We start from the raw sequence: 26818 nt of genomic DNA, 5'->3' as shown, positions 1-26818 counted from the left end.
AGAGCAAAGAGAATCTATATCTTTTGAAGCTTATTGGTCGTCGATGTTTGTCTACACGATGCGCCAATAATTGGACCTGATGAATATAGGAATTTCGCCCAGTGGTGAAAGCAACACAGTTATCCTCGGGTATGGTTTGACATTTCAAGTGAATCTGTGGATGAAATATCGTACACAGGTTTCTTTTCCCCAACCACCATATAAATTAACTCGGGCAGCAGCGGATACAAGTAGCAAGTTCCTAGACCAACCAACACACGAGCAACCCCAATAAACTCTTCTTGGGAATCCTACCGACTAGCTTTATAACACACTACATGTATTTATTTAAAAGAAAAAAACAATATATATTAAAAACACAATCACGCTTACATTAAAAAGCAAATACGAGCTATCAATAATATGTAGACAAATAATAGTCCATACACAGCGGATATTTTGCAAATCCATATTGTACAAGACATTAAAGTAGATCAAAGACGCACATCAGCATCACCATAGTAGTGCCTTCAACATACTGGATATCACAATAAACACAAGGAAGACCAAAAGAAAGGGAAAAAAGAAACTTATAACTGAAACAAATTGATATGGAAACCCACACCTTCCTACATCCGATGACCAGAATCGCATTGGGAACACAGTGAGGCCGGCCTTCAGACTCGACATCGCTAATATCACTGCACATAGCAAAAACATATACAACATTATGATCGACATGCTCCAAATAAACCATGTGAATTATAGGACAAGCAAAATAACAGAAAAAATCTAGCTTCAAAACATGCCACCAGCCACACTTCTCACAACCGCAATTGTTTTTTTTTATAAGTAATATTAAAATTTATTGATATAAAGAAGGCGTAAGCCAGGTACACTGGAAGTATATATGTGAATACATCGCTTTAAGAGCTAGAAATTATTACTAGGAAATTATGGAAGCTGAGACCATTGAACTCTAAACCATGGCCCACAAAAAAACAGTCTTCCATAAAAAACCCCTAAATTCTTCTATAGATCTTTCTTGATCCTCAAAATGTCTATTATTTCTTTCACTCTAGATGCACCATAAGATACAGATGGAGGCCATTTTCCACAATGCTGCAATTTGTGTTGTCCCTGAGATCCCTCTCCAATTTGCCAATAACTCAGCTACCCTTCCTGGCATTGTCCATGCTAACCCCATTCTGCTAAAAAAATGATTCCAAGTATCCTTGGCAAAATCACAATGTAAGAGTAAATGATCCACTGTTTCCCCACTCTTTTTACACATACAGAACCAATCCATCATTATAAGACCACACCTTCTTAAATTATCAATGGTTAGGATCTTCCCGAGGGCTACTGTCCAGACAAAGAATGCCACCTTAGGAGAGGTGCTTTACTCCTCCAAATGCTCTTCCACGTAAAGTTGGGCAAAGGTTGGGCTGTAATAGTCTCATAATAGGAACCTACCAAAAATTTCCCTTTTCGAGATGGACACCAAACCAAATTATCTTCAGTAGAAGCATTAGGGGAGATGTTATGGAGCAGGTTAAAAAACTCCACCAACATACTCACTTCCCAGTCATGAGCTTCCCTAGTGAGATTTATGTTCCAACCTTGGGCATCATGTGTAGTAGTCCACAAGTTAGCCACCTACGCATCTTTTTCCCCTACAATGCTGAAAATAGCATGGTAAGCCGCCTTAAGAGCCGTATCACCCACCCACACATCATGCTAAATATTGATTCTTTGGCCATTCCCCATACATAGCCTGGTGTTACTAGAAAATACCCTCCAACCTTTTCTTATATGCTTCTATAACCCCACACCATATGCCCCCTCCCCTCATTAGAGTACCAACCTCTTCTTGCACTCCCATACTTCACATCAATCACCCCTTTTCATATGGCTTCATCTCGTAATTATAACGCCACAACAATTTCCCTAGTAAGGCTTGATTAAAAAGCCTCACATTGTAAACCTCCAAACCACCCGCATGCAAAGGTGTGCACACCTTGTCCCATCCCTAAACCACTCCACAAAAAGTCACGTTTTAATTTTTCAATTTTAGAGGCAATGCTAGCTAGAAGGAGAAATAGAGATAAAAAATAAGTAGGAAGATTAAATAATGTGCTCTTAATAAGTGTCTCCCTCCCTTAGATAAATATAACATTTTTCCACCCGGCCAACCTGCACTCTAATTTTTCTAGCACCCCCATCCAAATTGTCTTAACTTTAAAAGATGCCCCCAAAGGGAGGCCAAGATACTTCATTGGCAACAAAAAAACCCCACACCCCAAAATGTTGGTCAACCCCCGAATGTTACTTGCATCCCCCACCGCCACCATCTCTATCTTTGCGAGATTTATCTTTAAACCGGAAGCCGCTTTGAACTCCTCGTTGAGAATCTTGAAAAGAAGCCACCTGCTATAGCGGCCAACACCATCCGACTTAGGGCCTCAAATCACAATCACAAATAATAGAGGAAATAGTGGATCACCTTGTCATAACCCCCGCGAGCTATTAAAGAAACCCACAGATTCACCATTTACTAAGAATGTCAAATCGTGTAAACATGTTGTGTTTGTGTCGTGTTAAAACATGTATACTATACTATACAGCTCAACCCTAACCCAACCTGTTAAACTTATCGTGTCAAAATCTCAAACCCTAACACGACCTATTAACATAACGGGTCGTGTCGTGTCGTGTCGTGTCAACCCATTTTGACCGATTAGTGAATATTAAGAAATAGGTTAACACGATATAATACGGCACATTTCAAACTATTTTTATAAATGAGTTGAATAGGTTCGAAATTAACCAGTTTAACCTTATTAAATTTAGCATAATTTTATATAAATTTTAAAATCACAATATTCTAAAAATTATAAAACTAACTACAAGTACAAAATTACAATACAAATAATAAAAATATCGAAATTGAAATTCTAACACTTTTACTTTTAAGAGTATAATTTTAATTTTAATTTTTTTAATGTATCATAACGGGTTATAACGTGTCATAATAGGTTAACCCGTTATCAATCCGTTAAATAATCGTTTCTTAACAGGTCAACCCGTTTTAGCCCGAACCCGTATGACTAAATCATAACCCAGCTATTATCATGTCGTGTTCGTGTTGGGTTAACGAGTCGTGTAACATATTGCCACCCTCATCATTTACCAAGACTAAAAACCGAACTGTAGATATACAATATCTCATCTATCCCTTCCATTTTTCCCCAAAGCCACACTGACCCAGTAAATAGAGCAAAAAATTCTAATTGACATGATCATAGGCTTTCTCCATATCCAGTTTACATAAAATACCCGGGACCTTTTACTTAAGTCGACTGTCCAAACATTCATTGGCTACAAGAACCGAATCCAGTATTTGCCTATCTCGTACAAAGGCATTTTGGGACTTCAAAATAATCTTATCCAAGACCATGCTCATCCTGTTGGCCAAGAATTTTGCGAGAATCTTGTACACACTGCCCACAAGACTAATAGGCCTGAAATCTTGTGCCTCTCTTGCACCCAACTTTTTCGAGATGAGTGCAATGAAGGTAGTATTCACTCTTCTCAAATTTACCAAAAGTAAAGAACTCCTGAAAAACCTGCATAATATCCTCTTACCACCTCCCAACAAATCTAAAAAAACGCTATAGTAAAACCATTCGGCCCTGGAGCTTTATCTTTGTTCATTTTCCTGATGACTTGATGTACCTCTATTTTTTCAAGTGGTCTCTCCAACCAAGTAATACTATTTCGATCAATGGCCTCAAAAGCTAACCCATCAACTGTAGGCCTCCATGCATACGGTTCTTCCAACAAATGTTCAAAATGTCCAGCTATATAGTCTTTAATTTCTGCTTTATCTGAAACTAAATCGCCATCGATGCTCATGGACTCGATTGTGTTAAACCTCCTATGGGAATTTTCCACTCGGTGCAAATTTTTTGTAGATCTATCTCCCTTGACTACCTCCATGAAATCTCCTCTATTAAGATCAACCTTTCTAATTTTGAAACTACTTGCCCTTTTCGACCTTCCTCATCTTCCACACCCTCCAAACTTTGAAATTTTTGAAACAATGACTTCTTCTATATTTCTACATTACCAAATACCTGTTCATTCCAAGTCTTTAAATCTCTCTTTAAGGCCTTCAACTTTCCTGCTAATACCTTGCTCGAAGTGCCCTGTATTTGATAAGAACTCCATTATTGCCTAACAAGCTCCACGAATCCCTCAGATTTTAACCACATTCTCAAACTTAAAAGGGTCGTCTGCCCCCTGGTATTCCCCCACAATCTAATATAATAGGAAAATGGTCCGAGCACAACCGAGAGAGCCTACATGGGAGTTACAGGCGTGATTGTTATGTCTAGTCTTGATCAGGTGTGATTGTTAGACATGAGTCTGGATACTGTATCTCCCATGTAGAAGGTATGAGGAATATGTCTAGTCTTAACCAGGTGTGATTGTTAGACCAAGCATAACCACCTCCCATGAGAGGTATGTCCATGAGTTCCAACTTTAAAATGAAATATGAGAATTCCCCCGTGTCATGGTTTTGCCGACCCTCTCCCGACCTTTTGCTTTGAAATCTAGTCACATTAAAGTCTCCCCTTATACACCATGGAAGCTCCCACCATGAACATAAACAGGCAAGCTCATCCCAAAGTAACCGTCGTTCACACTCCTAATGAGGACCATATACCCCAACAAAAGCCTACTCAAAGTCATCTTCAGAATTTTTAAACGAGCATCCCACATAATATTCTCCCACAAACTCATCAATGTTCTTTACCACCATTTCGTCCCACATAACCATTATTCCCCCTGACACCCTATCCGAAGGTAAATATGCCCAACCTACTTATTGGCAACCCCAGATACTCCGAATAGTTCTTCTTGTGATAAGTTTTAATTTAGTTTCTTGCAAACATATGATGTTTACCTTCCATTGCCTAAGTGACAATCTTATTCAAAGGCATTTATTGATATCATTCAGCCCCCTTATGTTCCAGGTCAGGATTTTAGACAACATTAATAAACTATTCCAGCCCTTCCTTTATGACGTCCCCGACTCATGCCCTCCTCTTTACCTTCATAATTAAGAGACCAAGTTAGCTTCTTTAACTCTCTATTTCTCTGATCTCTATTCCTCCATTTTGATGTCCTATCTCAATGACAATAAGGAGTGCTTTGAACTATTCTTCGTACCCTTTACAGGATATCCCTATCTAATCTTGAAGCTCCTCCACTTTTTTTAGAATCCAATCTGGTGGGGTACAGGGAGGTATACTCCTTAAAGGAGTGAGATTATCTTCTGGATACCCCTCTCCTTCTGTTACTCTGGGGGACTCACATAAGAACAAAGCTCATTCTCCTCTGAATTCCCCCTTTTCCTCCCCCCTTCTCCTGCACACAAGCTTTATCATATGTGACTCCACGTTCTTCTCCTCTTCAAACTCAACCCTCAACACCATCTGACCCATCTCCCCCTCCTCTAACTCTGCCAACAATGTTTCAGAGGCCATTTCTTCATCGTGCTGGGGCAGAGTTACGACCTCTGCAAGGCCAGGGATCCCCAAGTCAAAAACTACTAAAGCCACATCTGGAGGAGCATCACCGACAGCCACTGTCGCTGTCTATGGAGGTTGCACCCCCCGTCGGGCCAATGCCGAAAGAGTTTAGGCCTATTTCTTCTTTATCCTTCCCAACGGTGGCTGAAAATTGGACCACCACCATCGGCATTAGGTCTTCCCCCAACGTCAGAGCCTCCTTGGTCATTGCCACCGTCGGCGGTGCAGGTAGCTCCATCGGGGCCTGGCCAATCCCCGATGGGCCAACCTCTGTCTGGCTACACTGCTTCCAGACAGGGCCTAGCTTATCTAAGCCTGGAATTCTTCTGGGCCTGTGGCCTTCACTTTAGGCCCAACTGTTCTATTACGTAGGCCCAAACCATGCAAGTCAAGCCCAGTCTGTCCCCCTTGCGAATTTCCTTTGGGCCCCGATTCACGGCCCAAGCCCACTTGCATAACTCCTTTCCCCTTAACGCAAGGTTTAAGGCCTTCTATTTCTTCCAATAATGCCCCCACCCTTTCCTCCATAATAGCCAACACTTTAAGCGTTGATTCCACACTTGCACCAAACCACTCTCTACCATCTCCATCCCCCTTCTGACCATCCTCCGAAATGGAGCCTGGCACCCCTGCATGCTTCGCAGCTCGAGGCTGAACCCTCTGAGCTTGGGTCACCTCACTGTAGGTCCATGAGTCGTCTACCATCGGACATGAAGGGAGAGCTCGGGATGCCACCGTCTACGCCACCCAACACCGCTCTATTTCTATCGCTTGAAAAAGGGAAAGGAGGCGTGAGCTCATTCAGAGTATCCCTGAAGTTTCTCCATCCCTCCCCCTTTCTTCCTTCCGGCACCCATTAAAAGACCTTTCCTCTTCTCGTTGCCAAGCACCGAAATGGGGAAGAAGCTCCCTTTGAGGTTACGACCCCTCTGCACTACCAACACTTGTCCTTTTCTAAGCGTTCTTAGGAACTCCAGTGATCCCTGTGAAGCAACGCAATCCTTCACCATATAACCCAACCATCCCAAAGCTTCATGATCCACAAAGATGTAGTTTAACATACAGCGGCTGCTTTCTATCATCTCCACCACCATCCATCTTCCTTCTTAAACGTCAAAACTTTCTGGTTTATGTGTACCTCTCAGCGCATCCCCATCACCCTTGCACCAACTCAACAAACCAAAACTAAAAACCACAACACAACCGCAATTGTTTAAAGATCAATTAGATCTAATGAAAGTCAAAAGGCCATTGGAAGCCTCAAGTATCCTGCCATTGGAAGCCATAGATGAGAAAATTTTGCAAAGCCCTTAATGGAACCCACTTCCAACAACAGCACAAGTACTTAAAGCCTCTTTCTCATTTAAAAATATGTCCATCAAAAAGAAATGAGAGGTTAAGTGATGGGACACCTTGTGAGCAACCTGATTTCACATGAAACTATCTTGCAACGACCTAGGGTGTTACATATCTACACATTAATAACTAGACTGTCCAATCACCATTAGGCAAAATTAGCCACAGGTTACATCTCTTTATTTTCACGAGGTAAAACAAAAGATAGAAAAATGGCATTAGAGCTCACCTGCTGTGGTTGTTGGTAAGCACCACCAGGCTGCTGGAAATTTCCATATCCAGGATAGCCTCCATAGTATATGTTGGGGTCTTGAGCAGGAGGTGCATAGTTATATGCATCGTATCCTTGTGGGTATCCATAATATGCACCGTTCCACTGTGTCTGATCTGGCTGAGTCTGAAGCAATGCAATAGATGGATCCTATTAAGCACCCGGATAATTTAAATATAAACGGTAACACAGTCATCCAAAACTATGGTTGCAACAAAAACCTGCTTGTTTGACGGACTACGCCCCCATGATAGTCGAATACTTTGTCCACCTAGTTGAGTTCCATTCATTAATGATAATGCCTGCTCAGCAGTCGTTCTGAAGTTCAACAAACATTGAAGATATTACAAAGACCAGGTGGAAGAGAGAGAGAGAAAATAAATAAAAAAGATAAACCAAACTGGCAAGGGCACTAATACGTATACTTGCATTGATTTCTTACCTGCTAGCAAACTGAACAAATCCACAACGCTTGCCCACTGGTATTTTGACATGAACTAGCTCACCGAACTGACCAAACACTTGCCTCAACAAGTCCTCTGTGACACTTGAATCCAAACCCCCAACAAATATCTGTAGCCAAGTGCATCAAGTGTCACTAGCATATAACAGGAAGTCAATAATATCAACATTAAAACAAACTACGCACTGTTGTATTATTTGGATCATTCTCCCCCTGGTTTCCTTGAGTATTCTGGTAACTAGCTGCAAATGACAAATACGTGTGATAGACAACAAATCAAAACATATAATAAACTATCCTGGGCATATATCTAGCATTTAAATTCATTTAAATTTCTTCAAATCTCCATGCAAGAAATATGGGTGCAAAATGCCCTCAGTCAGACAGTTTGAAGTTGACTAAAAAACTCCATGCTGAAGTGAGCCGTTTGGATCCATTTAACATGGCAAAAACATTCTTTAATAAGTTTCCAGAACCAAATGTGATTACCGAGAAGGTATACAATGAATTTGGCATTGCTTTTCATTTTATCCATGAAATGAAGTCATGGATATTTTAGATTGAAAGACAATCGAGAGAGATTGCATATGCCAGTTATAAATCAGTTATAAATACAAAGATTAGAAACATATCAACATAGATTGTATCACGATATTATTGGAGACAGACTACAGCGCTAAGACAATCCCTTCAGCATGCACAATAGCTTTTAATAATCATGCAAACTGCAACAGGTGAGTTTTCCCCCTAGAGGTTCCTAAAGAATTAGGACAGAAAACTCACAATACCCCCACTTTGTATACAATTATTTATAAACAAGAATAACTAATAAAAGAAAAACAAAAAGACCATTTAGAACCAAGAATCTCCTAGCCAACTCTTTAAAAATTAGATTTGTGATATATTTAAGAATTAACATCCCATCACAAACCATGGAAGTGAAAGCCGCTGAAGTGCAAAGTTCTCAAACCTAGAAACGCCTAAAGAAGTGATAGAAAAATAACATGAGGCAATAGTATAAGTACAACAAATAGCAGAAGTACAACGCAAAGAGCAATACACATTTTATAGAATGGAGTGTATAGCATATAATGCTTAAATTTTGAGTTACTAAGCCATTCAAGGCGGGGTTAATAAATAGCACGACGAAACCAACAAGGCAATTAGTTAGTGTCTGCAACATGTACTTAAGAACAAAAAGAAGCAATGGTAATTATGAATAAAATCTTTCAAGGGAATTTCGCAATCACGCGCACGGGCCAAAAAATCTGGAAACAACAGGCATCCAACCTTATGTAAAGGGTGCAGGGAAGTAATTCATGGGAGAAAAGAAGAAAGGTTCTCCATGATTCATGTAGCTAAAGAATAATGGTAAAGGAAATATACAAGAGTTGGAAAAGGAATGAATTAAACTTGATTGGTAACTCTTAAAATATAAGGAACTGGAAACTCTAAATATAAAAGGAACTGGAAAAATAATTCTGAATGTAGCATAACAAATGCCACAAAAAAGTATGAACTTACGACATAAACAAGATAACTGACCTAAAATGAGCCACGGATTAAAGTGGTATCATTTAAGCTGAAATCAGTTCCAGGCCCCTAAAAAATGAGAGCCTCTTGGTGTCCTGCTTTAAGACAACATGAGTTTTATATAAGTTTTACATGTTTTAAGAGAATTTAAAAGTGCCCAAGTTTACAAAGGTAAGTACTGGAACGAAATGACTGTAAGCCCCCCGTCAATCTTCAAATCAATAGCTGAGAAACGTCAAATTAAGCAACAATTTTGACAATTCACCTCAGAAAGAATCTACAAACATTTAACTCACCATTCGAAACGCCCCCCAACAAAAAAAGCAATAAAAAAGGCAAGAGACAGAGCAAACGAGTAGACCAAGCAATAACAAAAATCAATCAGAAACATTTAAAGTTTGAAGTTAAGGGACAGCAATTGCATCAAAGCATAACCAGCGATACCAACAACACATACGTTTCTGATATTGCTGTCCGCCGACAGATTTTTTTGTAGCAGCTGGGCCAACGCGCATGGGCCTTGTAGAACAATACTGGCCGTTCATTTCAGTCATTGAACGCAACTGCTCGCTTTCATCACCAAACCGGACAAACCCATAGCCCTTAGAACGTCCAGTGGTCCTATCAGTGACAACTTTTGCACCTTTAACTGATTTATATGCGGCTTTGAAGGTTTCTTGAAGCAAGTAATCAGTAACATCAGCTGCTAAATCTCCCACAAAAATTGTATAATCAGGACCATCGTCTTGTCGCCTCTCGCCAGCACCAAGAGTAGCCCAGTTGAGCCGGAAATTCTGCTCTGTATTTGGCATAAGTGTACCATTGTACGTCTGCAAAACCCTGTCGGCTGCAGCACGGCTAACAAATTCAATGAAACCATAACTCTCAGATACTCCTGTTTGCTTATTGCGAATAACCTTAGCAGATACAACCTAGAATAACCCACAATAAAAAAAAAAAAAAAAAAAAAAAAAGAAAAAAAAAAAAAAAGAACAACGAGATCAGACACGAGATGGTCAGATAATGGTGATTAAGGGGGAATATGGTCAGATAATGGTGCTTAAGGGGGAATATGAATTATATTATGGAAAGAAAATATATTATAAAATGAACAGACTTCTGGTGCCACTATTGCAAGTTATGCTTTGCTTAAATAAGCAGGCATACCCACACATAAAAAAATAATAATATGTAGACATTCTCACACAATATATAGAACAGCTGAAGCAATATGCAAACCGATAACCAATTTCAATTTGTGTTTTATTTCCCTTTGCGTTCTTAGGCCAAAATTTAAGTTCCAAAGAATCCAGGACCACCAATACAACCAAATTACCCAACAAATGTTTTTTGATAAGAATTGATAAGAACAAATGACAGCGTTAATATTCAAAACCCTACTTTTACAGTATTCGACACCAAATTCTAGCCTACAACCCTAACAAAACAGACACCAACACCACACACGCACGCGCACACACACACACACACACACAGACTATTTTTCGGAAAATATCGCAATTTTTTCGAGCCATACAACGGAAACCCCGAACCAGAAGAAAATATATGTATACACAGATATCTTGGTCCATATATATGTTTCACCTCTCCGGTGTGAGAAAAACATGTGAGGAGATAATTTTCCTCCATCCAAGGCAACAAGTCTCCGATCCAGAGGGATCGGATCTCTTCGGAACCGGCGTTCTGCGGGGCCAGGTACTGCTGAGCCTGAGCCTGGGCCATCTGAGGCGGCGGAACAGCCTGTGGGACCCATCCTGCCGGAGGAGGGACAGGCTGCTGCTGCTGCTGCATCATCATCCACTGCTGCTGATACTGCTGGCTCTGCTGATCCGATGGCATCTGAGCTGGCTGTTGCATCATGGCGAAGATCCAAAAAATAAAAGGCACAAGGGACTCGGAATTAGGAAATCGGGATAAGGATGAGGACGGAGGGGCAGAGAGATTTTAAACCCTAGGCGAGGGAATGGGGGAGGTACGAGAGAAATACAGATGAGAGAGAATGGGGGCGGGATGACACGTGGATTGAAAGTATTGGGTCAGTTGTGATAGGACACGGGTTAAAGACTTGTGGTTAATTATTGGGATGGGCTTCTTTTTGGGCCTATTCAGAGCTGGGCCTACTGGTCTGCTTACAAAAATTGAGTTGGGCTTTGGTTTATAAATATAGTGGATCTACGTAGACCCAAAACCCTATCCATTCCGGGAAGCCTGATTTTGTCAGAACTAATATTTGTTTTAAGTAAAAAAAAAAAATTTATTAATGGGACTTTCTTTTACAAAACAGACCTGTATACAACTTGTCTATTTATAACTTCTTTCTAGCATTACTCTTCTAATAGATAGACAGGTATTTAACCCCACAGCCCCAGTGGTCGTCAGTTTTCCTTCCGGGAACCAAGTTTTGGTCATGATGAGCTCGATATCCTGAAAATCCACTCTCCATCATGCAATTTCGACACAGTTTTTGCACATTGCCTCTTCAATAAATAGATAGATCAAGTTTATTAATTCATTGTGTTGTACAAGCGAAGAAACAGAGCAGCCCCAAATTCATCATTCCAAAAACATTATACAATAGAAGATAAACCATATTTGCTGTGTTCTACAAGAGAAAGCACATTAAAAAGATACAAGAGCAGCCCCTTGAAGTTCATGAACCCTGATCTTCTGAAACAAGTTAGTTCTATAAGAAATTCATCCAAAAAATATCCAAACTTTCAATAATTAGAACAATGTAGGGCCAACCACAGATTGTGGTATCTACTACAATTTTACTAATCTAGAGTTCAAGAAGTTAGACTGTGTAAACTAACCTAATACAAGGATGAAGGCTCACACCGAAGAGACTTTGCTTAACCTCTCATCTTTACATCGTCTCTGGTCTTCAACCATAGATTCAAATACATCCAAGAGATTATCTAGCCCCTCATGTGTGTCCCCTAAAGCTTTCAGTGTATATACAATGCTCTCAAGGGTGGACAAACACCCAACCTTTGGCTGAGACCTTACTTCGCTATACAAGCTCATCTTGTTCAAATCCAACTTCAAATGTGGCAAAAGTTCCAACCAGGGGTTTTCATTGTACATTCTTTTTGCCTTAGCCCATGTACCATCCAAGACAATTAAATTCTTCACGTCATGGTCAAGAGCATCAAGGCCATCAATACCAATTGCACACACAGTTGGAAATAGAAGCACTGATCCGGGAGGAACCTCAAGTTCAAACTCCTCACACTCTTCCGATTCCATGCTCGCACTATGCTGACGCTTCTGCAATTTTTTCACAGAAAACCCTCTTCCCAGAGCATCACGAGCAGCTGAGGAAGCTAGAATCTTACTAAATTTTGGCTTCTGCATATGGGTTTGTGGCATCCAATTATGGCAAAGAGAGCTAATGACACCATATTTTCCAATGGTTGCAGTAATAACTGGCGCTTCATTACCTCTTTGGACTGCTTCCATCGGATCAACCTCTAGATGGAAAAATTCACTTTCATTGGTAACGATGGTACTGTTATCCACCGCTGCTTCGCTCAATGTTGAGGCAGGTGAAACCATATGAGCATTAGATTGTTTAACTGGTTCTCTATTTTCATGTGGACTCTCTAGAGCAAATATTCCTTTTTCACAAATGCGATCTTCAACAGTTGGTCTATCTTCTGGCACTGAATTTGGTACAAAATTAAAACCTTTCAAATGGCTTTGAGTACCTTGTACGCTACTAAGCTCTTTCGTCAAACTACGTTCTCCACCTGTATGAGCCAGACTAGTACTACCAAATACTTTAGTTCCTCCGTCTCCATCGAAAACCAGCTCCTCCGTTTCCACATTTTCCACAGCTTGATCAAAATCTAACCCTTTTTGAAACGAAACCATTTCAGATTTCTGTTCCAGCAACCGAACAACAAATTGGGCTTCTTGATTGACATCAAAAACAGTAGCGACAGTGAGATTCTTAAGACCAAGTCTAGCAATTTTAGCAGAATTCAGTGGGTGCTTTCTCTCTAAACTATGCTGAAGTATGGTTAACGTTACCGAATTATCTAAACCCGGAGTATTGATCCGATTGCAGAGGCAGAGCTGGGCGGGTTTGGAGCACGATGGGCAGAAGGGTCTCTTAGAATTGGCTTCAGTCGCCACCATTTTTAGGGTTTGAGAAAGTTTGGGTTTTGGTTTGTGAAAAGGGTTAAGGATGGGATAAAGCGGGTTATACCCGATAGATAATCGGATCCAGGGTTGACAATGGACTATCATTTCGGCAATCATCACCATTGGTTTAGGACAATTGATTTATAGCATCACTGAAAGAAAAACGAAAACCCTAGATTTTGGGTTAAAGGTGAACCAACACGACGTCGTATGTATGTGGCAGACTGACCCATAAGTCAAAGGATACTCTCGATATTATGAGGCAAGTCAAGCACTAATTTAGGAAGCTCAGCTAGTTGCTGACATAATTTTTATAATTTTTAATTTTTTTGGCCACATGGACTCCACGCGCCGGGAAGTCCACGGGCCCACGGCAAAGCAGATACGCATATATCAATATCCTTTGCTTTTGATCTGTGAAACTTCTGGTAATCTGAGAATTTTTCCTGACAAACACTGTTGGAATAACAATGCACGACTTCTGCTTCACGATCCCGTACGGGCTGGTTCTGCTTGGGGGAGGAGTTTTTGGCTATATTAAGAAGGGAAGCACGGCTTCTTTGGCTGGGGGTGTGGGCATCGGATTGGTGCTCATTCTTGCAGGGTATCTGAGTCTCGAAGCTTTCAAGAAGAGGAAGAACTCATATCCGGCTTTGATTCTTGAGACCAGTATGGTTTGCTCATTTTCTTGGTTTTTTTAAGTAGTTATTTTTACTGCCATGTTTCCAGGGTGTGATAGAGACCGGTTGTTTTAGTTAGACTCTGATCTGGTTTCTTCTTTGATTGAATTTGTGACATTTGCAATTTTTTATGCTTCTTTTCCCTAAATCTGATTCTGTTTGTATGTTTGGGTTTCTGATCTGGTTTCCTTTGATATGCCGGTGTGCTTTTATATAGCTGGGATTGTATTTAATTATTTGTTATTGCGATAGAACTAGGTTCGGAGATGAAAAATCGTGAGTTTAATGGCTACTGCTTAGATAAATTTGACGTTTTTCGTTATTTGTAGTGGTTACTGACCGAGAAAAAGGCAATCCATATTATTAGAGCTGTTTAGATGAGTATGGAAGCGCTTTAAGTTTCGTGTTATGGTGCTTTTCTATCGAATGGTCAGATGAGGATGTGAGATGGATGTATGGGGATTCAAGCCATAGATAGATTAATCGTTCATTTCCACGAAGTTTTACTTGTGAATAATCGTGCAGATATTTTTTAAAGCATTGCATGAGAGAAGAATCTGTAAAAATAAAATTAAAATAGAGAACAACCCCTTTTTTAGCTCTGTGGCTTCTTCTCCTCTTGACGTTCCTTTTAGTGCAGCCAGCTGAAGGGCTCTTTGATTTGGACTGAAGTTGTTTGGCACTGATGAAGGATAGATTGAGTAGTAGTTGATTAAGGCTTTCTAGCTTTCATGCTCACTCTTGAATGGGCTACCATTTTGGGAGAGTATGTTGCTCCTGGTGAGCAAAAAGTAGACTGGAGTCACTAGACAGCTCTATCTGTTGAATGGAAAAAAAAAAAAACAAGTTGGGATCGCTGGATGCAAGACTAAGAACTTGGCTTAGGTGGGCACCCAGGGGGGGTGTTGGGCAGACGATTGTTTCCTTCTTTTCATTGCACTTTTCCACTTTGATTTTGATTTGAAAGGGTAATTCCACAAGACAAACCAGAAAAGAAAAACTCACTTCCATTCTTTCCTTTGTTTTTTGTTTCTGTTTTTCCATTTTTTCTGTGCTTGCTTGTGGGCATTCTTGTGCTTTTGGATGCGGAACATTGTGTTGGTGTAGGTGTGGGTCTTCGGCCTCTTTATCCACCTATCAGAAATAAAATAAAAAATCTGTGCTTGCTGTAATCTTCATTTCTTTTATAAGTGATACGATGTCATTAAATGGTGCAAAAGGCGCAATCCCAATTCAATGAGATGTGTACAATCCAACTTCATTTTAAACCATTTGAAATTTTGACCTGATATATGTGCCCTCAAAAAACAGTTTGTGCAGCCGCACTCACATGGGTCATGGGTCAACGCTATATGCAAACCTCTAAGATTATGCCAGCTGGTGTTGTCGCCGGTATCAGGTATTTTGAAGATTTATTCAGTACTTGTGCCCATCCTATGTTGAGTATATTGCTATTTGTACAAAGTACAAACTTCACATAGCATCTATATGAAGAGTGCCATGCTAGCACTCCATACACTTCATATCATATTTCATGAATTACTAGGCACATCGTCTGGTTTTCTTCCCCTCCCCCCCACCCCCTCTCTCTCAGTTGTTCTCAATTGTATATATGCAATGGTAGCTACAGTCCCATTTCTCATATCCATTATATTATATTGGCATAGAAGTTATGACTTAGGGAAAAAAAAAGTTTCATGTTGTGGTGCAGATCGTGTGAGTGGTTTACTGTTATTTGTATGGACTCATTACCTCCATGCTGGTATTTGGGGTTGTGCATTTGAGGAGAAGTGTGAAACTCCACAAACATTCAAGTTCTTACTGAGATCTCCGATGGCTAACAATCTAGAATTACGCTTCCCCCATTTTTTGAACGTCCTAATTATCTTAGATGATTGGACTGTGTGGGCATATTTTGCCAAAAACTAAAAGTTTTAGTTGAAAAGGTTACTGTACGTTGGAGTTCAAAGTGAGGCTTAAAAGATCTTGCCAAATGTATCTTTCCTTCTTACATTGTCATAGTATTGCAAAATGTTTCTTTGTTCAACCATTGAAGCAAGTTTCTGATCATTTCATTGTTGTGTCTTTAAGTATTGTCAAACTTAAATGTAATGTTATAGATAATTAAATCTGGTTCTTACTGGAGTTCCTGATAGCTATATATAATTATCAGGATCTTCTTTGTGAGTACAATATACATTTGAATCTTCTAGAGCTAACGGCATTTGGCTTTTCTTGTAGTGCACTTATGACTGCATTTTATGTGTACAAAATTGCAACCGGTGGCAACCATATTCCAGCCAAGGCTGATTGACCGTGTTAAGGATTTCACTATCCAGAACTGTACTGGGATCACACGTATCTAAATGCTTCTGTTTGACGTTCTTAGATTTCTGTCTCTAACGTATTGATAGCTACTGTATAAACAGGCTGTGTGTGGAACAAAAGATGGATTTTGTTTTTGAAATTATGGGGAACCTGGTTTCTGATCAAGCTCAATGTTTCCTTTGTTCTTTTTTCTCTCTTCCCGAGGCCCTTTTCACTTTTACTTCTTTTTAATTATAGATTCGTTGGACAACGCCAAAGAAGCCCCAGATCTCTTGTATTTATTCGTCAGGGGGAAATTTTCACAAGAAACAATGCCAATTTCATTGCTGTGATATGTGAATAAGCTCGTTCCAAATGTCATGGGAAATTGTCCGTATTCTTCATGGGATATTTTTCCTAGGAACCTTTACTGATGTCCCTTTTTTTAGCAAAGTTCGCAAACAAGCAAGAATGTACGCAGGGCTGGGGCAATCATATGACCTCTTTGCACAGATATAAAAATTTGTCAATTTGTTGTCTGTCTTGGTTTTGTTTTATTCAGGGATCTTAATTTACTGATTCTTTCGAAAGGGATTGGGAGTCAATTATTTTCTGCAAAAAGTGAACAGTTTTAAGGTACGGTTTTGGAATTTTTTGCATTCAAATGAAGTCGTTGTTCCATTTTACTCAATCCTCCAACAAGCTATCGCATTCAGAGATTTTTATGATTCTACCTACAATCATATAATCCCAAGTCAGTCGCACTGGGGCCAATGCAGATTATTTCACGTCAACAACAGAATTCAATTCAGAAGGGTTTTTTTTTTTTTTTCCTTCTAATCTCAATTCAGAAGTGTTGAATACATAAACAAGGAAGATTACAAGCGTTGCAGCTGAAAAAGAAACCCCCACTTCCTTTTTTATGGAACCCTGTCCCTTTGCTTGCTTCAATAATCAGCTTCTTGCTCTCACGCATCTTTTGCATCCTCCGCTGAAACCAATCTAATCAACCATGACCATATCCTATGGAGTATGGACAGTAGCATATTCCCAGAACTATCAAAGTTTGATCCGAGTAGACTTGAAAACCAAGCATCGCTTCTGCCATGCTCTTCCACTGTATTAGGAGGAGGTTGTCCTTGTCGGACCTCCTTGTCTGTGTACGGGATATGAGTTTGCAAGAATCAGAACCCTTGTCACTACTCATTATCTGTGCTAACACAGTTCAAAAGGAAGCTGTGCACCGACTGTTGTTTCAGTAGGGATCCCATGCCAGAAAGAACTCAAGGACTGCCAATCCAACTTAATGCCAGGGAAGCTAAGTTAGCTCTACAAAATCTTCAGTATTCGAAGTAGAATAATGCTTGCCTTACATGATGAGAAATTATAATGCAAAAGATTGCATAAACATAGGCAACACATACAATCAAGCTTGACCACAGACGATAAAAATCGAGGGTAGAATGTGAAAGAATCACAGCATAAAACCAGCAGTTCCAACACTATAAAATTATTCCACAATATAGCCCAAATCTGAACTTGAATTCTATAAGATCAACAGCATTGTGGGTTCAAAATGGAAGCTCCCGTTCACATGGTCGTTTGTATCCTGACCAACCAAGTTTCTATCTAGACTTTGTGAAATAAATTTTAAGGGAAAACATAACATGGAATATTCCAGATGACAAGTAGAAAGAAAGACTGATGCTGCGCACATAACTATTCATTTTCTTGCTTTCACGCATAAACTACAACAATCCATTTGGACAAAAAAAGAAATTGCATTCTCCTCTTTTTGTGCAGTCCAATCACCATATTTACAAGTGATATTAAAAGAACAAACCCCAAGCCTTCTCATCGCCATCGCATCAAGCAATAAACTTCAGTGGACCTACCAGTGAAGGAACCTGGCATCATTTCATCCACGTGTATAAAATTTCCAGAGTGAAAAAGATCAGACTTCTAACAATTCTGTGGTCTCGAGTATTTTGGAGGCAGAGATGGACATCTTTCATTCATATGCGGGTATGGTTCCATGGAATTGTATCCAGGTAATTCCATTCGATACTTCCCTCGAATCTGACAAAAAGGGAGCTTCACATTGTCCCCATCATTGCACCACTTTGGTAAACGGCTTGAATCATTCTCAAAAAAGTTGAGGATATAAGCATCTTTTATCTGCACGTGTGGCAGTAAAATAAATTAGTACACATTGAGAATGTAGACTACTTTTTTTTCCCCTTTTTTATGAACAAAACATGTGGACTACTTACGAAGAGAGTTTAATTGCATATCACCTAAAAAGATGGGGGCTTGAATGGACATCCAATTATGATTAATATCTAATTGTCTTTTCAAATATTATAAAGTCATTCAATGCAAAACAGAGGCTCTAAAGGGAGTGTAATCTCTTGTAGACGTAAAGTATCCTCACGCTAAAACAAGTACAAGTTACAACTACAGATTTATTGTCATTCAAATACCAGATAGACAGACATTTATTATTGAAAGACTCACTGTAAACTCAGTGACTTGAATATAGCTAGCAATTGGATCAAACAGCCCAGCCTCCTTGTACATTTCAAGAATGAAAGCAACACATGAGGTTGACTTCCCATCAGCGTAAAGCCAGTTGTCTTGTTCAGGAATAGTCAGTAATTCATCAAAAGATGACCCTCGATTTTCAACTTCTACCAGAATATCAGGAAGACTAAGACCCTGCTTGAACATAAGTTGCGTCAGATAGTCAAAAATAAAAATGAGACAATGATTTTTAAAAAAAATCTCGGTCAATTGCTTGAGTTCGAACCAAACCAGGAAAAACAAATCTAGAGCAATTTATCCAACAATCTTCTATATCAAAGAATTGTATGCCCATCATCTTGCCATCATATCTGACAGCTAGAAGAGTTTAGATTAAGCCATAATATCTGTGTTTAAACCAAGGGGGTAAGGGGTATGACAGAAATTTCTAAGTAACAAATTATCCACGTGGTCTACAGTGATGGCTTCACCCTACACCTCAACAGGCTAAGCTCACAATCAAAGCATCAAAAGTAGATGAAAGGCTGTTAAATACCTGACTTCCAAGTCGTTTGTTCAAGGCTTCATTCCACATGTTAGCAGCATATTCAGGTTGTATTTGATTCCAAACTGTCATTACAGAAGCAACCTGTAGAATCATGCTTCGACAGTCAGAACCGCTAATCCAAGTGCAAGTAAAATTCACATATTTTAGCAAGTGCATGCGAGCAGCATGCACACACACAGGAGAGAGAGAGAGAGAGAGAGAGAGAGAGAGAGAGAGAGAGAGAGAGAGAGAGAGAGAGAGAGAGAGAGAGAGAGTGACTTATATCATTCCAATCTGGCTGATAAAAGTTATCAAGACTTTCTTCTATTGGTAATAAAAGTTATCAAGACTACCAAAGATAGGAATTATTTCTGAGGTTTCTCGCTAGCAGAGGTGACATATGATGCTTTGGATGCATCTACCAATCACAATCCTAAGCACTTGTTGAGTTCTAAACAAACCCAAAATACATACATCTTTCTGACAGAATCTAGGAGAAGAAAATTCACGTAGTCATTCTTGCTTGCTCTCTAAGCACATGTTGACTTTTTGACAAACCCAAAATCACGACCAGTTTTGACTCTTTGTTGACATGATATCCCCATTATTGAGGCAACTTTAAAAAAAAATCTCATACTTTTAGGACTTCAAAGTAACTTCAACATATAAACCAATAAAAAGGGTGTCAGCAGAACCGTAATTTTGTTGATGACCCACCAGACTACCAAAATCAGAGTCTATAATTACATGGAGAAGTGGAAGCACAAAGTCAATATTTTAGCATCCACTATGCTACAAACTTAAATTGAAAACCAAACATCAAAACATACATACCAGATGAGCATCCAAGGGAGGTGGATAGTTCCCATCTTTAGTGTCTATCCAACTAAATATCATATTATGATAACCATATGGTTTGCCATCCATGCTCTGAGCATACTCCCACGCAGCAGTTTCATTAAATTTTGCCCTCATGTCAGGATGCAGTGGAAGCAAAGCAATATGGGGATTGGAATCATCTCTCTTCAGCTCAAAATCCCACCACTCATCCCATGGTAACACAGCAATAACATCTTCTCCCTACAACGAGAGAGAGAGGTAAAACACTTGTGTATTTATTCCAAATCCTAGTTACATAATAAAGTAGCCCTTATACTTTTTGGCTTTCTAATGACGATTTCTTACTTACATAAAAAGGCAGCCCTAATAGTGAATTTAAATTCAATTTTACTGGAGGGGTAAGCGAGTTGGTAATGCTCCAACGTATGTATCTTAACTTCACTGACAGGAAGCTTATACAAGAACATATGACATGCCCAATGAGTTTACTAACAAGACCATCAATAGTGGGTTCACCTGATTTATTTATTTATAAGGAAAAATCTAATGACAAAATAAGAGGATAATCTTTTACTTCGTTTTATAATCACTATATTTCAACAAAAACTGAAAATAAGAAAATTAAGTGAGAACATGTACAATCAATACGCAGGGTGCTCTTCAAATACGACCAAAAATGCTAAGGAAGAAACTTGAGTGGACCTAAGAAGCATGACTAAAGCATGATTTAAGATAGGAATGGTGCCACTACTAAGGATTATAGGCCCCATGAAAGCAGTCTAGCAATTTTTGCAACACTCCTAGCAAGGAAGTCAACCTCTGTGTGATGGCACATCCAAATAGCCAACAAAAAGGCAAATATCCAAAGCCTAGACCTTCCTCTAAATGAAAATGATAAAGTCACCTTCCACCACAAAAGCAGGAAGACCACAATCTTCATCCACTAAATGCCAAGATATCAGAAATGTATAATTCGTCCCACCCAGCCAATCTGGAGAAAGTAAACTCAATACAGCTCCTACCAGTCTCACATGACGTATCATATCATCATAAAGACTGGGTTGGCTGGGATTTTCCAAGAAAGTACTATCATGACAGGATAGCCCAGTCACAGACTCTGTAACATACGAACCTAGAATTTAGGTTAAGTCAGTTAGAAATTATTTAGTTATGTTATGATTATATTTATTCTTTTTATTAATTACTTATTTATTAAATTATCTCTATGGTAAGATTTTAAGTAATTAGATTGCTACGACACGTTTTCTAGAAAGATTAGTAACGTCTAGTGCCTCGTATAGGTCACGAGCTACGACGTGAGATTTCTGAAGCAGCGCTAAGAGGTAAATAGTATGATCATATAAATGTACACGTAATGTAAATATTATAATTGGGTATGATAATATGATATGGTTTTGATGGTTATCTACGTTGCGCTAAGAGCCAAGTCAAGGTTAGATTGCTTTTACGAACTTCTATGAATTACGATGATTTACATGAAAGTAAGCCTATATATATGTTATGCTTTTACGGATTGTTGATTGATGGATTGAATGTTACAAAAATCACATGGAAATCATGATATGATCATATAATAATTTAAGATAGGTATTCTATGAATTAAAATAGCCAGATCATGCATGCTTCATTCATGTAGTACTTAGACCATATATGCCATGTATTGTTCATGCAATAACTTAAGTCAAGCATGCCATGTAATAAATAGCCTAATCATGTATGACCTGTTCATTAGTTCTCAGATCATGCATGCCATGAAATGTCATAAAATGATTAAATCATGTTAGGCCATGTCATGCTATACTATACCATGTACAAGAATATATCATGTTATGCCATGCCATGTACAAGAATATGCCATGTTAGAAAAGTCTAAGAAGTCCAAGAAAATTATCATGCATCAAGAAAGATAAACATTTTAAGGTAACACGGATCCAAGCGTGTTTACCACAGTTATGCTAAGACGGTACCACAGACTCAAGCGTGGTTACCACAAGTTAAGTGAAACACGGACTCAAGCGTGTTTCACTCCATGTCATGCAAGTTAAGTGAACATGGACCCAAGCATGTTTCACTTCATGTCAAACAAGATAAGTGAAACACAGACCCAAGCGTGTTTCACTCCATGTCAAGCAAGATAAGTGAAACACGGACTCAAGCGTGTTTCACTCCATGTCAAGCAAGATAAGTGAAACACGCTTGAGTAAGCAAGATAAGTGAAACACGGACCCAAGCGTGTTTCACTCCACGTCAAGCAGGATAAGTGAAATATGGACTCAAGCGTATTTCACTTCATGTTATGCAAGTTAAGTGAAACACGGACTCAAGCGTGTTTCACTACATGACAAGTTATGTGGTGCCACGGACTCAAGCGTGGTTCACCATGAAATAAGTACAATTCAAGATAAACAAGTTACTCATGCATTCACGCTTCATGTTTGCCATGATCATGAGTGTTTCCACCCATGTTAATCCATGAATGTTATATGAAAGTTATGATAAGGCTTTAAAAACCAAATTTATGCTAAGCTAGATAGTATTTTACGGTATGATGTATTATTTACTGAGTATTCGACTCATTTTTGTTGTTTGTCTTTTTGTTTTCTTCTATGTTGATTGCCACAGATGGTGATTATGATGATGCAGAGCTGGATGGCCAGGAGTAGATTTAGTATAAGGACTTAGAGATGAATAAGTGTCATTTACACAAGGATTAAGTTTCTTTTATGTCATTTCAATAATTAGTCTTGTTTAAGATTAGCTCATGTTTTGCTTTATTCAGTTTCAAGTTTCAAGACTATTTATATCCTTTCAGTTAAGTTTCTTTCAATAAATAAGGTATTTCAGAGTAATGAGTCTTTTTACCGGGCATTTTATTATGTTTGTTAGTAACGTCTCTATCATATGGGAACGGGGTGTTACAGACTCATGGATACTTTCCTATATAATACACTGAAAAGGATATATCATAATTTCCTAAAAGATATTTAGAAGAGGAAATATGACAAAAAGATACTGATATTAAGCAGATATCATTTATAAAATTTACAAGCTACCAGAAAGACTAGGCCTAACTTTATCTAGAAACTTTTCATAGTTGTTACCTTTTCATTTTCATGGCCTGATTCACCAACCCATAACTTTCCTTCAGAATCCTTTAAGCAAACAGCAGTATGACCAGCATATGCTCCACTGACCCACTTCTCCAGAGTCTCAAAGCCACCCCATCGGCCCCGAATTTTGGATATTGCAAGAAAATCACCAGAGTGAATATCATCAACACTGATGTTTGTCACCCAAGGCTGAGGACGTTGTTCGAAAGAAGCCCCCATGTGCTTCTTGAGAAATCCTATATTAGAGTTCTCGCCCCATCCAGTATTTGTAAATAAGGGGAAGACATCCCATAATGCCTGAAGAGTTCCCAGCATCCCTGCTTGCATGAGGAATATAGAAACTCCCCTGTTTTTCACCTGATTTAGGTAGAAAGTAAAAACCAGTTCAAACACAATTCATGCTTCAAAACAAAACAGATGATGTAGTGCATTTTCAGTAACTGAACGTGGCAACTTACATATTCAAACTCAGCTTTCCCCTCCCATTCTTTAAACACAAAAGTGTGCTCCCGGGATAGGAAATAGTAATCCCATGTCACTCGGTATGGAGTTGCAAAGACATAAAGATCCATACATGTCCAACTATGAGAATTGCTTACCTGGACAGGCACAAATACAACTTCTTAAGAATTGTTTCTTTCATTGCCTAGAAGACAAACTATAGTGTTTGGAAACAGCACCCCACAACATAGTAATGGCACTAGCTGAATGAGCAGCACTGAAGCTAATCCTCTAAAACATGAGGTCGATAATGCGGTTGGAACGGAAGGCACAACACGGAGATGAGATTTTGAAAGAAGTCCCAACCATTAATTAATTTATGAATTTCAGATTCTCCAACCCAATGCCAAGCAGAAAAACCCACCCCAAATGCATCCTAGAAAGGAAGAGAGCAAAACAGCGAGAAAAGTAGCCAAATCCACAACCAAGCAATCAAAGGAAACCATGAAAAATTCAAATCTGTAAGCAAAATTCATTAAGTCGATACCAGAAAAATGGATGCCTCGAGAGATAAGCAACATTGCTAAAAAGAATAGAGGTAGCAATACAATCCAATTAGAAATTCCATCCTGATAATCTTCAACCAATCACTGGAAAAAAGGATATGTACACTTACATATTTGGGCAGTAACACGCGATAAGAAAAAACAACCCGACCCGAAAATTGCAAAATTGCAAAAAACTCCTTAAACTACGTATGTTTGAACCACAAGCCGTCGAAAGAGATGAACATAAAAGAGCTCAGAAACAATTATATGGTGCAATAGTGTAATATTCGTTATTCTCAATTACACCCAGAAACATAACCAAAACAAAATCCAGCTACAATCAAATTACGATACAAGGCATAACTGTAATTAAAGAAAACCAACTATAAGCAGAGAGAGAGAAAACAAAAATTGGAGAGCTCAATATGCAGACCTTGATATGAAGAGTCCCACCGCCAAATTCAGAGCCGGTCTTGTTGTGGAACTCCATCCAAGCCCTGTTCTTGACGAAGCAAGCGCCCTTCCACTCCAGAGTGTCGTTAGGGGACGAAGCAGCGCCCACGAAAGAGGGAAGAAGGTCCACTGCGCTGTGGAGAGAGTTGAGGATAGGCCACGAAACCTGTCTAGGCAGAAGAGGGAGGACGTCCCGGGGGCAAAATGGTAACTTCGCTGCATGTGGGAGTGAAAAGAAGAAAGAAACTGCGAAGAAAAGGAAGAAGGAGCTGGCAAGCAAAGATGATGATGTAGGAGGCATGGTCCGAGTGGAAGAGGAAGAGGGATAGAATGGGAAATGTATATGTATGTGTCTGTCTCCCCTACTCTCTTATCTCTCCATCAAAATCTTTGGATCAGCATTCTATTTACAGGTAAGAGAAGCAGCAGCAGCAGCAGCAGGAGGAATTCAAAATTTTTGGACGCTACGCTGGGGAATTAGCTTTTTGCACTTTTCCTATTAAACAGCGACGTGTTTTGTTTTGATCTTAGCCACTTCCGTGCAAACTTGTTAGATGCTCTGTGTATATGATACTAGATGATTCGTCTTTGTTTTTCTGTGTTTATAGATTTTTTCCCGGTACGCAGAGACACGGACAGAGAGCGTATGCTACAAACACTTCTTAATACCTTTATCAAACACTTGGTTGGTCCATACGCATTTTTTATCGATATATCCATGCGTCTGCTTTCGGCAGTACAAATGTTTGTATTTTATATATGAAAAGTAAATAAAAAATATTATAAATTGACATAATTTTTTATAATATATATTTCAAATCATTGCTTGCTCCTCCGGTATCTCCACCTTTGCTAAACGCCCTAGAATATTCCAATCAAAAGTTGCTTTACGCACTTCAGCACCCAACTTCGTTTCCAAAATACAGTCCAAACGCGCCCCATTTTTCATTTTTACTTCGTTAAACAAAAAAAATTAAAGTCATAAAAATATCTCTCATCTAAAGTCATAAATAAATCATTTTTCATAATTAAATAATGAATCCCCCACCACCCATGGTCACAGCTCCAATGCGCCCCATTTAGGATGGACCCAACGTTGAGATCAACATGTCATTGTGCATGGGTGGATGGGCCGGCTAGCTGGTGGGTGCACTACGATACTAATCTCTGTGGTACATTCAATATCAGGTCCAACTGAATTATATACATAGCTGGCTCGAGCCCATTTTACTCTTTTAGCAGGCTTAGTTGGTTACATTTTGGTGGGCCTTGCGTCCGGAGTCTATCGTTATAGGTTAAGGGTGGGCAGTGGGGTACTTCGAGGCCACAGCTCCGGTCTTGCCTGGGCGGCACAAGCAACTTCACCCATTGGAAAAATGCATAGCAGGGATAAGGATGGTCTACGCCCAGGCCCACCCCCCTCTGCACCCTGCACCCCGCATTCCTGAGCTTGAGCTCAGGCCCAGCCCATAGATATACACATATATAAAATAATTTGTTACTAAAACAAGTTAACAACATTGATAACGAATTTATTTATTCTTTATATATAATGATGAAATGATGTCATTTTGGAGGGTTAAGTTAAATTTAACCCATGTAATCTCTCTTCCCTCCCCCTTCTCTTTTCTCTTTGTGTTGAGGTCCTCTCTACCTTTAGTAGTCGCCACAACAACAGCTTGCATCCTCTTATCTTCTCATTCTCCTTCTTATCTTCTTTTTACCCTCTCATGGTTGCTATTGGAATACTAGTTTAGGTTTCTTTTTCTTTTTTATTTTTTTTATTTTATGTGTATTATATTGTAAATTTCATTTGTATTTTGTTAATTGTTATGATTTTGTATTTTGTTGTGAAATTTCTATCATCATCTTCTTCTTTTTCTTCTTCTTTTCTTTTTTTAAGGCTGGTGGTGGCCCCAGAGGGAAGAGGGGGAGGGGGCAGACCATCCATCCACTGCACCTAGGCACCCAAACTA

At 39.3% G+C, this 26818-nt stretch overlaps 4 protein-coding genes across 5 annotated transcripts; 1 reads left to right on the top strand and 3 right to left on the bottom strand.

Moving 5' to 3' along the window:
- Window positions 1-373: 373 nt before the first annotated feature.
- LOC122289614 (polyadenylate-binding protein RBP45C) lies at window positions 374-11237 on the bottom strand. Its single transcript, XM_043096769.1, has 7 exons — window positions 10808-11237; window positions 9660-10134; window positions 7856-7911; window positions 7649-7779; window positions 7428-7524; window positions 7165-7332; window positions 374-680 (listed from the first exon to the last, which is right to left on the bottom strand). The coding sequence occupies exons 1-7, from the start codon at window positions 11081-11083 to the stop codon at window positions 678-680; spliced, it is 1206 nt and encodes a 401-aa protein (XP_042952703.1). The 5' UTR covers window positions 11084-11237; the 3' UTR covers window positions 374-677.
- A 503-nt stretch (window positions 11238-11740) lies between these two features.
- Window positions 11741-13581, bottom strand: LOC122289613. Its single transcript, XM_043096768.1, has 2 exons — window positions 12037-13581; window positions 11741-11890 (listed from the first exon to the last, which is right to left on the bottom strand). The coding sequence occupies exon 1, from the start codon at window positions 13493-13495 to the stop codon at window positions 12056-12058; it is 1440 nt and encodes a 479-aa protein (XP_042952702.1). The 5' UTR covers window positions 13496-13581; the 3' UTR covers window positions 11741-11890; window positions 12037-12055.
- A 198-nt stretch (window positions 13582-13779) lies between these two features.
- Window positions 13780-16545, top strand: LOC122289617 (protein FATTY ACID EXPORT 6). Its single transcript, XM_043096772.1, has 3 exons — window positions 13780-14041; window positions 15364-15451; window positions 16294-16545. Exons 1-3 carry the CDS (start codon window positions 13843-13845, stop codon window positions 16364-16366), a joined length of 360 nt encoding a protein of 119 aa, XP_042952706.1. The 5' UTR covers window positions 13780-13842; the 3' UTR covers window positions 16367-16545.
- Window positions 16546-18067: 1522 nt separating this feature from the next.
- On the bottom strand, window positions 18068-25494 carry LOC122289612. 2 transcript variants are annotated; one of them, XM_043096766.1, is made up of 7 exons: window positions 24823-25489; window positions 23859-23999; window positions 23392-23757; window positions 20264-20509; window positions 19439-19531; window positions 18877-19077; window positions 18068-18537 (listed from the first exon to the last, which is right to left on the bottom strand). In XM_043096766.1, the coding sequence occupies exons 1-7, from the start codon at window positions 25141-25143 to the stop codon at window positions 18322-18324; spliced, it is 1584 nt and encodes a 527-aa protein (XP_042952700.1). In that variant the 5' UTR covers window positions 25144-25489; the 3' UTR covers window positions 18068-18321. The 2 variants fall into 2 exon arrangements, with proteins under 2 accessions (XP_042952700.1, XP_042952701.1); XM_043096767.1 differs by lacking the exon at window positions 23859-23999 and having other exon boundaries at window positions 24823-25494.
- Between the last annotated feature and the right edge of the window lie 1324 nt (window positions 25495-26818).

Source organism: Carya illinoinensis, chromosome 12 (assembly GCF_018687715.1).
Source record: "Carya illinoinensis cultivar Pawnee chromosome 12, C.illinoinensisPawnee_v1, whole genome shotgun sequence".
NCBI classification, from domain to species: domain Eukaryota; kingdom Viridiplantae; phylum Streptophyta; class Magnoliopsida; order Fagales; family Juglandaceae; genus Carya; species Carya illinoinensis.
Note: the sequence above shows the minus strand (reverse complement) of the source record. Positions and strands in the feature narration are given on the sequence as shown.